Below are 14,193 nucleotides of genomic sequence, written 5' to 3' on the forward strand. Positions count from 1 at the left end.
GCAATTGGATTAAGTTATCGCATTTTGAACCTTACAATTCCTCCTTCCCTTAAATGAATTTCGACCTCAAAATTTTGAATCTCCAAATAACTCCGGTTAGCGACTCCTCAGGTCGCTCTCAATTTCACAAGTAGCTTACTGCTCAGAATGATTTAGCAACTTCAAATCGACCATTTGAATGACCTTATTCAGGAGCCTTGTTTCTTGTCTATCCAGAATCTAAGTAGGCCTTTCTGGGTATGACATATTCAGAATAAATTGTAGAGGTTCACAATTCAGCACATGTGAAGGATTCGACATGTACTTTCGCAACATCAAAATATGGAACAAATTATGCACTTGAGCCAGCATCGGTGGCAACACCACGCTATAAGCTAATGTTCCAGTCCTCTCTAGAATCTCAAACCGTCCAATGAACCTCGGACTGAGTTTGTCTTTCTTGCCAAATCGCATAACGCCCTTCATAGGTGTTACCTTCACGTCACCTACTGCAAACTCTAGCTCCCTTTGACGCTTATCTCGTAGCTCTTCTGCGCGGCTTTGAGCAGTACTCATCCTATCTCGGATTTTGAATACTAGCTCTGCTGTCTGCTTGATCAAATCCTGGCCTAACTTTCCTCTTTCACCAAACTCAATCCAATATATTGGTGATCTACATTTCCTCTCATAAAGTGTCTCATAAGGAGCCATACCTGTAGACGATTCGTAGCTATTGTTATAGGTGAACTGCACTAGAGGTAACTTTGGTTCCCAGATGCCCTGGAAATCGATTGCACATGCTCGTAGTAGATACCCCAGAATATGAATCACCCTTTCAGATTGACCTTCAGTCTGAGGATGCAACGTTGTACTGAATAATTTGTTCCCATAGCTGAATGCAGACTCTTCTAAAAGGACGATGTGAACCTCGGGTCTCTGTCCGAATTTCGTGCAGTCGAACTATTTCTCAGATCTACAGCTCTGCGTACTGAGTCATGGTGAATGTCGTCTTAATAGGTAGAAATTGATTTGATTTCATAAAACGATCAACTATCACCCAAATGACATTGAATCTCCTGATAGTCCTCAGCAATCCCACTACAAAATCCATCGTGATATTTTTCCATTTTCACTTGGGAATAGCTTAAGTTTCCCGGCTGGCCTTTGATGCTCTGTCTTAACTCGCTGTCATGTCAAACACTAGACACAAAACGAAAGATGTCTCGTTTCATGCTCGGCCACCAATACAATGTCTTCAAATCTTTATACATCTTCGTACTTCCAGGATGAATGGAGTACAGAGTATTACGGGCTTCCTTCATAACGAATTTTCTCAGTGAATCGCAACTAGGAACCCAAATTCGATCTCTATATCGAACTATGACATCATTCTCCGAATACAGTTTCCGACCCTTAGATTCATATCTCAGTTTCCATTTCTATAATTGCTCGTTAGAAGACCGACCTTCACGGATTCTATCCCTTAGGGTTGACTGAACTATCATAGTAGCAAGATTAGGAGCCTTGCTCCTAGCATACACTGCAAGTTCGAATCGCTGAATCTCTGCCTGCAATGGTATCTGAACTGTAAATTGAGCGATAACAGTTGTCTTTCTACTCAAAGCGTCTGCGAACACATTAGCCTTTTTCCGGATGGTAGCTAATATCGCAGTCGTACTCCTTCACCAGCTCTAACCATGTTCACTGCCTCATATTCAACTCTTTCTGGGTGAAGAAGTACTTTAGCTTTTATGATCAGTGAAAATCTTGCACTTCTCCCCATATAAGTAATGTTTCCAGACCTTTAGAGCAAAAACTATTGCTGCAAGCTCGAGGTCATGAGTCGGGTGATTCGTCTCATGAACCTTCAACTGTCTAGATACATATGCTATCACTCGATCATTCTACATCAGGACTGCACCTAAACCAAGATTCAAAGCGTTTATATAGAGAATATACCCTCCTTGCCCTGATGACATCGATAGAACTAGCGCTGAAGTCAAAGATTTTTCAGATTCTCGAAACTCTCCTGGCAGCTTGATCCCCAAATAAACTTCCCATTTTTCTTCGTCAAGGCAATCAGGGTAATGCAATAGTAGAGAAACCTTGAATAAACTTTTGGTAATAGCCAGCTAGACCAAAGACAATGCGGATCTCGGTCACATTCTTAGGTACTAGCCACTCTCTAGCTTTCTCGACCTTGCTGGGATCGACCTCAACTCCATCTCTAGAAATAATGTGGCATAAGAATACCAATCTCTCGAGCCAAAACTCGCATTTGCTGAACTTAGCGAACAACTTTCTATTTTGCAATATCTGTAGATCCGTTCTTAAGTGCTGACTGTGTTCTTCTCTACTCCTAGAGTAAATCAGAATATCATCTATAAAGACCATGATAAACTGATCCAGATACGACTGAAATACGCGATTCTTGAGATCCATGAAAATCGCTGGCGCATTGGTCAACCGAATGGAATCACCATAAACTTATAGTGCCCATATCGAGTATGAAAGTCGTCTTATGAACATCTGGCTTCTTCACCTTCAGTTGATGGTATCCTGAACGAAGATATATCTTCGAGAAAATTAAAGCTCTTTGCAGCTGATCAAACAAGTCTTCGAATCTAGGTAATGGATACTTATTCTTGATGGTGACAATGTTAATCTCTCTATAGTCAATACAGAGTCGCATACTACCATCCTTATTTTTCACAAATAATACCGGTGCATCCCACGGAAAACAACTCGGGCGAATAAAGTCCTTGTCCATCAACTCCTGAATTTGATCTTTCAGCTCTTTCATCTCGACTGGTGCTAGATGATAGGGTGCCTTAGAAATTGGCACTGTACCCGGCATCAACTCAATAGAAATTTCCACCTCTCGGTCTGGTGGAATGCCAAAAATGTCCTCAGGAAATACGCTAGGAAAGTCTCTGACAACCTCTGAATCCACTAGCTTCTGACTGTCCGGAACAGGTATTGAAATAATACTCGCTAGAAAATTTTGGCAGCCTTGTCTCATAAGCTTCCTCACACAGATGCAGGAGATAATGTGTGGCATTTGCTTGTTCCTTGCTGTCTCAAAGACAAAAGATTTTGCTGGACGGTAATAGATACTAACCTCTGTCGGAAATCTATCGAAGCTCCATTCAAAGACAGCCAATCCATGCCAAGAAGGATGCCAAACTCAGGCATCGGGAGTATGATGAGATCTGCCTGAATCACATTCTTCAGCAAAAGAAGCTCCAGATTCCTCGCAATGCTCATGGTAACCATCTGATCACCAGAAAGAATGGAAACTCTAAAGCCCAAATCCAAAGCCTCAGGTATAATCTTGAGTCGTTTGACAAACGTCTCGGATATAAATGAGTGTAGCTCCTGAATCTAGCAATGCATACATAGCTACAAGCCTACACTTGATATAAATATACTTCATGCGACGAATATACCATCAAATCAAATCGAGTCGAAAGCTTAAATAATTTCTATCATTAATCACCCAAAATTCTTGAAAATTACCATATTCACCCTTATTAAATCTTGAAATTGCACAATTTGCCCAAAAAAGTTTCTAAAATTGTTAAAGTTTCGAAATTCTTCATTTTGGCCCTTATAATTACGAAAATTTAATCTTTTGCCCAATAAATTTCGCACTTAAGGCCCTAACTTCTATAAATTCATTGTTTTGATCTCTAAAGTTCCATAAATTACTAAAACAACCCCTGTTTTCTAGAATTTGCAAAACAGCCTGTTGGAACATTTCATGTTCGCAATCTTAATTTTGATGTGAACAAAACTTGTTTGTTTGTTTTTAATAATCTACCTTAGTGCGCAGATAGCTGAAACAGAAACAATCAGTTACGAGCCAAAACTGAAGCTTTCGAAGACTCCAACTGAAAGCATCAAATGATCAACCAAACTGAACCAGTTCAACTGATGTATCGTAAAAGAGTTCAACTGATTGTTCAGTTGATAGGTGGTTCAGCAGGAAAACCTCAGAAGCCCGGCTAGCTGAAGGAGTGTTCAACTGATGACGAACCCAATTGAAGATCTGTGAGACCCCGAGAATAAAATAACTTTGATGGCATTTTGGTAAATAAGTTGAAAAATATTCAATTTATTTTGATGGCATTTTCGTAAATAAGTTGAAAAATAATGAATTAATTTTAATGGCAAAATGGTAATTAGTGACATATCTTGATTATATAAAGTCCAAATGCTTTGAAATTTGGATATAACGTAGAAAACTCAAAGATATAGAAGTTTCAAGTTTTGCGTTTTGGAAAATTTGATCGTTTAAATAATCCAAAGGGATATATCGATGTTAAAATGTTAAATAGTATATATAATATAATATAATATAATATTGAAAAAAAAAAGATAACTTTGAAATCATTCAACGTAACTTTGAAAGTTACAGAGAAAGGTGATCGAGAGAGAGAAAGGCGAGAAGAGAGTTTTTGATTTTCTTTTCGATCGTATGACTTATCGGCTTATCTAATCGACGAACCGACTTCAATTCTGGGATCGTTGACACGAGGTCTTCGATTTGAGATATATAAATTATATGGTTTTAGTGATGTTTGAAATTCGTCGATTTTTGGAATAAATCCGATAAATTGTTAAATCATACAGAAATTGAAGATTGTTGAATAGTGTATGATTTTAACGAAGAAGAGATGATTATAGTGAAGTTATTTTGAATTATTCCTAATTTATTATAATTAGAGAATTTTAATCGTTGGATTGAGATTGAATAATTATTTGTCAGTTTTTATTAATTCTGATAAATATATGCGGTAGAATAACCGACAAGAAACTAAGTTTTGAAGTCGAAATTGAATTATGTTATGATTTCAATTTGATATGAATTTTCAAAGTTTCAAAAGATATTTGAAACTTATATTGTCAAATTTGAATGAAGTAATATATTGAAATGGATATGTTATTGATGTAGATAGATTATTATACTGACAACTTCAAGCTACATCGACTAGAACGAAGAATTGAGGTATGTTGCGACCAGGTAACATACGACATGTATCTGTATGATATGATCTGTGATTGATTGATTGGATTGAGAATACATGTCTATATGCCTTATTTGTTGAGTTTCTGTGGCATACATGACATGCACGTTGAGCTATGACCCTTGGATACCTTGATATGATTGGATTTGATTCTGGGGTTTGTTAACACGATGCTATGTTTGGCATTATGTGGCCCTTAAAACACAGACATTAGTGGCCCCGATGATTGATTGAGATTTGGGAATTGATGAAGCTTTGTCGACGTTATCATACGAGTATCCCTGATTGAGGCCGGTGTGCCAGCTCGATTGAGTCTTGTGTACACTTGAATAGGCACAAATGAATTGTGAGCATGTGTTTGATTTATTTGTATTACTTGCTCCTACTTGATTTAGTTTGAGTAAGTTATTGATGAGATTGATGATATGAGATGACGATGATATGAAATTGATATTGATTTGTAGATGGATAACACAAATAAAACAGCGAGTAGTAGTACTGAGAGAATGTTTGGACAATTCGAAGGAATGTCCATGGATTTGGTGATGGCTCGATTCCAGGATCTGAAACCACCGAAGTTTTTTGGTACTGAGAGTGCAGAAAGAGCTGAGGCCTGGTTGAAGGATATTGAGCATCAGTTTAATATTGTTGAATATTCTAAGGCTCGGAGATTTAAACTTGCTCTGTATCAGTTGAAAGACCGTTCAAAATCTTGGTGGGAACCCGCTGAGATTGGACTGAAAGAGACCGGGATTGAAGTCACATAGGATGTCTTCAATGCCTAATTTCTTGAGCAATATTCTCCTCCATCTTATTATACTGCTCAAGAGAATGAATTCAATAGTCTGCAGCAGGGAACGATGAGTGTTGCAGAGTATGCTTCGAAATTCTCTACGTTGTTGAAATATGCACCTCACGTAGCTGCGAATGCAAAAGAAAAATATAACAGGTTTGTAAATGGTTTACATCCTGTTATTTATACTTGTCATATCTTGTTTGCCTACGAGCTACGCAGAGGTAGTTGAATGAGCAAAGGAAGCCGAAGCTGGATTAAGGCGAGGAGGTCACAGTATACTCCTCCACTTCCAGTGACAGCTCAGCAGCCTGCCTTGCGTCCGAGAGGTAGGAAGTTTAAGAAGACTGGTTCCACTGTTTCTTCATCTTCTTCGAGTTCCAGTGGATCCCAGAGAGGGAGTCCCGTGATGGCTCCTTATTGTAGTCATTGTCGAGGCAAATAGACTATCGAGCAGTGTCGAGGTATGTTTGGTACTTGTTATCACTGTGGACAGGAAGGTCATTTCTCTCGAGTATGTCCGAACAGGGGACGACTTCTTCTCAACCCCAGCCAGGATTTAGAGGTGGCCCCAGTATGATGAGACCTGTTGTTCCTGTTCCCTCTTTCAGCAGTCGAATGTTCCACGATATCGAGGACTGGGTGGTCAGACTTCCCATGTCCCTCCTCAAGCTCGAGTGTATGCTATGACTGAGGATCAGGCGAGCGAATCTCCTGGTGGTGTGATTGCAGGTATTTGCATGCTTTGTGATTATCCTGCACGTGTTTTATTTGATACATGAGCATCTTACTCATTCATATCTCATGCATTTGTTGCATCACATGATATTATGTGTACTCGGTTGTATGATACTTTGTCGATAGCCACACCAGCAGGAAAGATTATTCTGTCTAAGAAAGTTGTGCATAATTGTGTATTGATCTATGAAGATAATGCGATATTCTTGAATTTGATTGTCCTCCCAATGCACGACTTTGATTGTATTGTTGGCATGGATATCTTGACAACAAATCGAGCTACTGTTGATTGTTTTCATGGAGTGGTTCGATTTAGACCTGTTGATGGACCCAAGTGGAATTTTTATGGAAAAGGTTCCCAAGCCAAAATTTCATTGGTATCCTCTTTGGAAATGTCTCGACTTTTGTTTAGCGGGGATGAGGATTATCTTATCTACGCTGTCGATTTCTCTAAGAAGGAGCCTTCATTATCTGATATTCCTGTTGCGAAAGAATTCCTGGATGTATTTCCCGATGAGATTCCTTACTTTCATCCTCATCGAGAAGTTGAGTTTTAGTATTGATTTTATACCGGGGACTGCGCCTATTTCTAAAACTCCTTATCGCATGGCACCATTAGAATTGAAAGAATTGAAAGAACAATTACAGGATCTTCTCGATAAGGGATATATTCGACTGAGTGTATTACCTTGGGGAGCTCCAGTTTTATTTGTTTGGAAGAAAGATGATACATTACGAATGTATATCGATTATAGGAAACTGAATCGGGCTACTGTGAAAAACAAGTATCCACTTCCTCCTATTGATGACTTATTTGATCAGCTTCAGAGTACTTCTGTATACTCTAAGATTGATCTTCGTTGTGGGTATCATCAAGTACGAATCCGAGACGAAGATGTGCCTAAAACTGCTTTTCGTACCAGGTATGGCCACTATGAGTTTTTTGTTATGCCTTTCGGTCTCACTAATGCTCCTGCCGTATTTATGGATCTAATGAATCGTGTCTTTCGAGATTATCTTGACCGATTCGTTATTATATTTATTGATTATATTCTTGTATATTCAAAAGAGAAAAAGGAGAATGCTGAACATCTGAGACTGGTAATTCAAACTCTTCGGAGTAGCCATTTATATGCTAAATTGTCCAAATGTGAATTCTGGATGGATAGAGTGGTATTTTTAGGCCACGTCATTTCGAGACATGGCATATTTGTTGATCCTGCTAAGGTTGAAGCTGTATTGAATTGGCCGAGACCTACGAATGTTCCTGAGATCTTTAGTTCATGGTTTAGCTGGCTATTATCGTCGTTTTATTGAAAGATTTTCGAAAATAGCTAAACCTATTACTCAACTGACACAGAAGAATCAGAGATTTATTTGGTCAGATGAATGTGAAACTAGTTTTCTTGAATTGAAGACGAGATTGACCACAGCACCTGTGCTTACAATTCCCTCAGGTACCGGAGGATTCGTGGTGTGTACAGATGCATCTGGTAAAGGTTTGGGTTGTGTACTCATGCAACGTGGCAAAGTGGTTGCTTATGCGTCTCATCAATTGAAATCTCATGAAACACGTTATCTTTTTCATGATCTTGAATTGGCCGCCATTGTGTTTGCTTTGAAGATTTGGCTCCATTACTTGTACGGAGAAAAGTTTGTTATTTATTCAGATCATAAGAGTCTTAAATATATCTTTTCTCAATCTGATTTGAATATGAGGCAACGCAGGTGGATGGATCTCTTGAACGATTTTGATTGTGAGATTAATATCACCCTGGATCGTTGAATGTTACTGCGGATCTCCTGAGTCGTAAGGTTCATGATGATGTGTTAGCATCTGTCACTATAACCAAAGTACATGAGGGTATATGTACTTCTGGTTGGACTTTTCACTCGAATTGGAATTCTGTCACTGTTTCAGCATTGCAAATTGAGTCGAACTTGATATCGAAAATCCTAAAGGCCCAACGAAGCGATGCTCAGATTCTAAAGTCGAAAGAACTTGTATCTGCAGGACATCCGTCTGGATTCCAGATTTCTTCTGATGGTTCTTTACGACTTAATGGTCGGCTGGTAGTTCCTGATGATTCTGATTTGAAATTTGCCCTTCTTCGAGAAGCACATTGTAGTAAATACAGTATTCACCCTGGAGGCGGAGAAATGTATTTGACATTGAGACCTCAATTCTAGTCGAGACGTATGAAGAAGGACATTGCTGAATTTATTTCGAAATGCCTTGTATGCCAGCAAGTGAAAGCCGAGAGAATGAAACATGGAGGATTACTCCATAGTCTCAAAATCCCAAAATGGAATTGGGAACACATTGCTATGGACTTTGTGACTAATTTACCTCGTTCGCCCATGGGCTGTGATGCTATTTGGGTTATTATTGATCGGCTTTCGAAATTTGCACATTTCATTCCGTATGAACAGACTTATCCTTATAAGAGAATGGTCCGTTTATACATCGAGAATATTGTGAGACTGCACGGTGTGCCAGTCTCAATTGTATCAGATCGTTATCCCAGGTTTGCTTCTAAATTCTGGGGTAGTTTCCAAGAAGCGATGGGTACGCGTTTGGCTATGAGTACTGCTCATCATCCTCAAACAGATGGCCAGACTGAGCGTACAATTCAAACGTTAGAGGATATGTTACGTGCGATTGTGATGGATTTCAGATGGGATGGCAAGATGTCTTACCATTGGTTGAATTTTCTTATAATAATAGTTTTCAAACGAGCATTGGTATGGCACCGTTTGAAGCTTTATACGGGAGACGATGTAGATCAACGTTATTCTGGGATGAAATTTGTGAGGCCTGGGGCCGAAGAGGGCGAGGGGTGATCGCCGGTGCCATCAGTTGCACGCATAATGAGCGGCTCCTAGCAGGCTTCTAGGTGTAGGGAACATGAATGAATCGACCCACACGGGAATGAGAGGGATTCCGAGACTGTTCAATGTAATGGACTGTACAGTTGAAGAGGTCTTAAAATATTTGATTGGTATTACTCATATCACGAAGGTACATCTACTTTTCGGTAGCTCATCACATAGGTACATCTACTTTTCGGTAGCTCATCACATAAGAACTCTAAAATTAAGCGTGCTTGACTTGGGGCAATTTTGAGATGGGTGACCTCCTGGGAAAGACTCGTCTTGATATAGTGGGGACAGTCGTCGAATCTGGGGCTTTACCGTTGGTATCAGAGCCTATGTTCTTGTAAAGGGTTGTATTACTACTGACCTCGAGAAGCTCATGAAGTCACTTCTTCGGTCTGTAAGTTTTACATTTACGCATTTTATTTAAAGCATGAATTATTTTAACAGCATGATTTCGTTAAATTTTACGTTCAGATTTTTATTATTCAGTAATTTTTTAATTTAAAAGAAATTATGGAATTATGCATGTTAGTTACGTATGGGTTAAATATGGAACAGTATGCCTCCTAGACGCCTTGTTGGACGCCCGAGAGGTGGTGATGAGCCTCGCAAAGAGGACGGTGAGGAGCAGGCAGGAGGGGCAGGGACCTCCACCCCCTCCACCTGACATGAATGCCCAGATGCTAGCTGGGATGACTCAGTTCTTCGCACAGTTTGCGGAGAACAGTGCTGTGACAGCTAGGTCGACAGGGCCCGAGGCTACTTATGAGAGATTTATGAAGATGCGTCCGAATGAGTTTTCAGGGACGACGGACCCCATGATTGCCGAGGGCTGGATCAAGTCCCTCGAGGTTATCTTTGAGTTCATGGAGCTTGGAGACACAGACAGAGTTCCATGTGCCACCTATTTATTCGGAGGAGATGCCCGCTTATGGTGGGAAGGAGCATCAGTGGCCCTGAACTTGGCTACACTGAGTTGGACGCGCTTCACGGAAGTATTCTACTCCAAATATTTTACTGAGGAGGTGCGCACCAGGTTGACCACGGAATTGATGAGCCTGAGGCAGGGATATCTGACTGTTACGAAGTTCATCCGTAAGTTTGAGAGGGGTTGTCATTTCGTGCCCTTGATCGCGAATGATGCTAGATCCAAGTTAATGTATTTTCTGGTGGGTCTACGGCGGATCTTGCGCCGTGATGTTAGGGTGGCTGACCCTACTACTTATGAGGTCGACGTCTCCAGAGCTCTAGCCACAGAGCAAGATAAATATGATATTGAGAGGGATCACCAGGGCAAGCGCCCAATCCAGATACCACACCGGCCTCCTCCTCAGCAGCAGCCTCAGAATAAAAGGCCATTTCACGGTCCACCTAGAAACAGAGGTCAGCAGCAGCATCAGCGGGGATGCACAGTCCCGATGACTTTTGAGCATCCAGTTTGTCATAAGTGCAAACGCCGCCATCTTGGAGTATGTACGTTCGGCTCAGGAAAGTGTTATAAGTGTGGTAGTCCAGACCACGTGCTACCGCAGTGCCCTCAGAGGAATCTGCCTACCCAAGCAGAGTTTTTTGCCCTTCATGCGACAGAGACGAACCCAGATATGATGCTTATGACAGGTACCTTTAAGGTTTAAGTTAATATTTGAATTTCTGTGTTTTGGGAATCGGGATTAAGATCTGAACTTAGAACTGCGATAGGATTGCATGCTCTACTCAGTATTATTTTAGGAATTTAAGTTAGAAGAACTTTGACCTTTGCATGTCTATAAGTTAGTTCTTGTGATTATTGGGTTCAGCTTAGTGTTCCGAACTTTCAGGGAGAATTTTTATAGCGGGGTCAGCTACGAAAGCCTTGATAGATTCAGAGGCTACTCATTCCTTCATTTCGGAGACCTTTGCTAATTTTCTCAAGGTCAAGACCATTGGGCTAGATATAGCCTATTCAGTAGTATTGCCTTCAGGAGAGGAGATGACAGCTACCAACGTGATCCGAGACATAGACCCGGAGCTGCATGGCAATCTTGTATATGCGGATCTTATCGTGCTGCCGATGCCAGAGTTTGACATCATCTTGGGGATGGATTGGCTATTGCAGAACAGAGTACTGATAGACTTCTAGCGGAGATCTGTTCTCGTCCAATCGCCTGGGATGGCGCAGTTCTTATTTGAGCCGGACAGGTACTTTCCTTTACCACGCATTATATCTTATCTCCAGGCTAGGAAGCTCATGCATAGAGGGTGTCGTGAGTTCTTAGCAACATTTGTATATGTCCCCAAAACACCCAGTCAGTCAACCTCAGACGTTCCGATTGTAGAGATTTCTTAGACGTTTTTCTCGAGGACGTCTCCGGTATGCTACACGAGCGAGAGGTGGAGTTTTCTATTGAGCTTATGCCAGGCACGGCTCCGATCTCCAAAGCGCCGTACCGACTAGCACCGACAGAGATGGCAGAGCTTAAGAAGTAGATTCAGGAACTTCTCGACAAGGAGTTCATTCGCCCGAGCTTTTCACCATGGGGCGCGCCAGTCTTGTTTGTGAAGAAGAAAGATGGTTCTATGAGACTTTGTGAAGATTACCGGGAGTTGAACAGGGTTACAGTGAAGAACAAATACCCACTCCCGAGGATTGAAGATCTATTTGACCAGTTGCATGGAGCTTCGGTATTCTCCAAGATAGATCTGCGTTCCGGTTATCACCAGTTGAGGGTGAAAGATGCTGATGTATCCAAGACTGCTTTCAGGACTCGTTATGGCCACTACGAGTTCTTTGTGATGCCGTTCGATCTGACGAATGCGCCACCGATCTTCATGGATCTCATGAATCGTGTATTTCAGCCGTACCTCGATTAGTTTGTGATAGTGTTCATAGACGACATTCTCGTCTACTCTAGGAATCAAGAGGATCACAGCAGACATCTAACCATAGTGTTGCAAACCTTGCAGAAGCACAAATTATTCGCAAAGTTCAGTAAGTGCGAATTCTAGTTAGAGAAGGTGGCTTTCTTAGGCCACATCGTTTCTAGAAATGGGATTGAGGTAGACCCAGCAAAAGTTGCAGTAGTCAGGGACTGGGTTGTGCCACAGAATGCATCAGAGATCCGCAGTTTTCTCGGTCTAACAGGATATTATCGGAAGTTCATTCAGGGATTCTCTTCCATCGCAGTTGCACTCACATCGTTGACGAAGAAAAATGTGAAATTTGTGTTGAGCGATGAGAGTGCCAGAAGAGCTTCGATACCTTGAAGCAAGCTCTTATCTCAGCACCAGTTTTGGCATGCCGTCAGGGCCCGGTGAGTTTGTGCTGTATACCTATTCTTCGAAGCTCGGTTTAGGCGCAGTAATGATGCAGCATGGGAAGGTAATAGCATATGCTTCTCGTCAGTTGAAGACCCATGAGAAGAACTACCCTATCCATGATCTAGAGTTGGCTGCCGTGGTTTTTGATTTGAAGATCTGGAGGTACTATTTGTATGGAGAGAAGTGCCAGATCTTTACCGACCACAAGAGCCTCAAGTATTTCTTTATGCAGAAGGAGCTGAATATGCGTTAGAAGCGATGGTTGGAGCTTGTGAAAGACTATGATTGTGACATTAGCTACCACCCGGGTAAGGCTAATGTAGTTGCGGATGCATTGAGCAGGAAAGTTGCAGTAATGGCCCATTTGTCGATTCAGAGACCTCTTCAGCTTGAGATGCAAAGGTTTGATCTAGAGTCTTATCCTCAAGGTAGAGTTCCCCGTCGATCTACTTTGACGATTCAGTCTTCCCTTATTGACCGTATTCGCAGTGGTCAGCCAGCAGATGAGCAGTTGGCACAGTGGAAGCAGAGAGATGAAGCCAAGGGCAGTATGTTGTATTCAGTTAGTGACGGTATTGTGAGATACCGAGACAGGATGTGGTTCCCAGCACTGGTTCTGTCCGAGCAGATATTCTATCAGAGGCCCACATGTCGCTGTACTCTATTCACCCTGGGAGTACAAAGATGTACAGAGATCTGCAGTTATTGTACTGGTGGCCCGGAATGAAGAAGGACATTAGACGTTTTGTATCCGAGTGTCTGACTTGTCAGTTAGTGAAGGCGGAGCATCAGAGACCAGCATGTTTGCTCAAGCCTCTTCCTATTCCCGAGTGGAAGTGGGATAATGTTACCATGAACTTTGTGACCGGTTTGCCGAAGTCAGTCATATGATCAAATGGTATCTGGGTGATTGTAGATCGTCTTACCAAATCAGCGCACTTCTTGCCTATTAAGACGACTTTCACCATGATTCAGTATGCAGAGTTGTATATCCGGGAGATAATCCGACTTCATGGGATTCCAGTTTCTATCGTATCTGACAAAGACCCAAGATTAACTTCCTCGTTTTGGAATAGTTTGCATTCGACCATGGGTACAAGAGAAGAAGCTTCGGAACAAATTGGTTAAGCGAGTCAAAGTCAAATGCCTTAACCATTCAGAGGAGGAAGATACGTGGGAGTCTGAGCCGGAGATGAGGAGTCGCTACCCCGATTTATTCGGTGAGTTTTAATTTCGAGGACGAAATTTCTTTTAAAGGGGGAAGGACTGTAGAACCCGTAAATTAGACTATGTATAATCCATGCATAATTCCTAGTATTTTAAATTAAATCGATTTTTATTGCATGAGTATTTAAATTCCTTTATTTAAATTTAACTATTTTATACAGTAGGTTAGTTGCAATCTTTTCAGTTAATTAAGTGAGGCCTGACCGAAGTTGGAGTATTGATATAAAAGTTAATAATGAGAAAATATTC

General features: G+C 41.2%; 1 protein-coding gene across 1 annotated transcript; it reads right to left on the reverse strand.

Moving 5' to 3' along the window:
* Positions 1-219: 219 nt before the first annotated feature.
* Positions 220-3,246, reverse strand: LOC140831473 (uncharacterized). Its single transcript, XM_073195227.1, has 5 exons — positions 3,101-3,246; positions 2,702-2,942; positions 1,939-2,111; positions 1,782-1,854; positions 220-915 (listed from the first exon to the last, which is right to left on the reverse strand). The coding sequence occupies exons 1-5, from the start codon at positions 3,244-3,246 to the stop codon at positions 220-222; spliced, it is 1,329 nt and encodes a 442-aa protein (XP_073051328.1).
* Between the last annotated feature and the right edge of the window lie 10,947 nt (positions 3,247-14,193).

The sequence above is a fragment of the Primulina eburnea genome, chromosome 5, assembly GCF_022965805.1.
Source record: "Primulina eburnea isolate SZY01 chromosome 5, ASM2296580v1, whole genome shotgun sequence".
Lineage (NCBI taxonomy): Eukaryota > Viridiplantae > Streptophyta > Magnoliopsida > Lamiales > Gesneriaceae > Primulina > Primulina eburnea.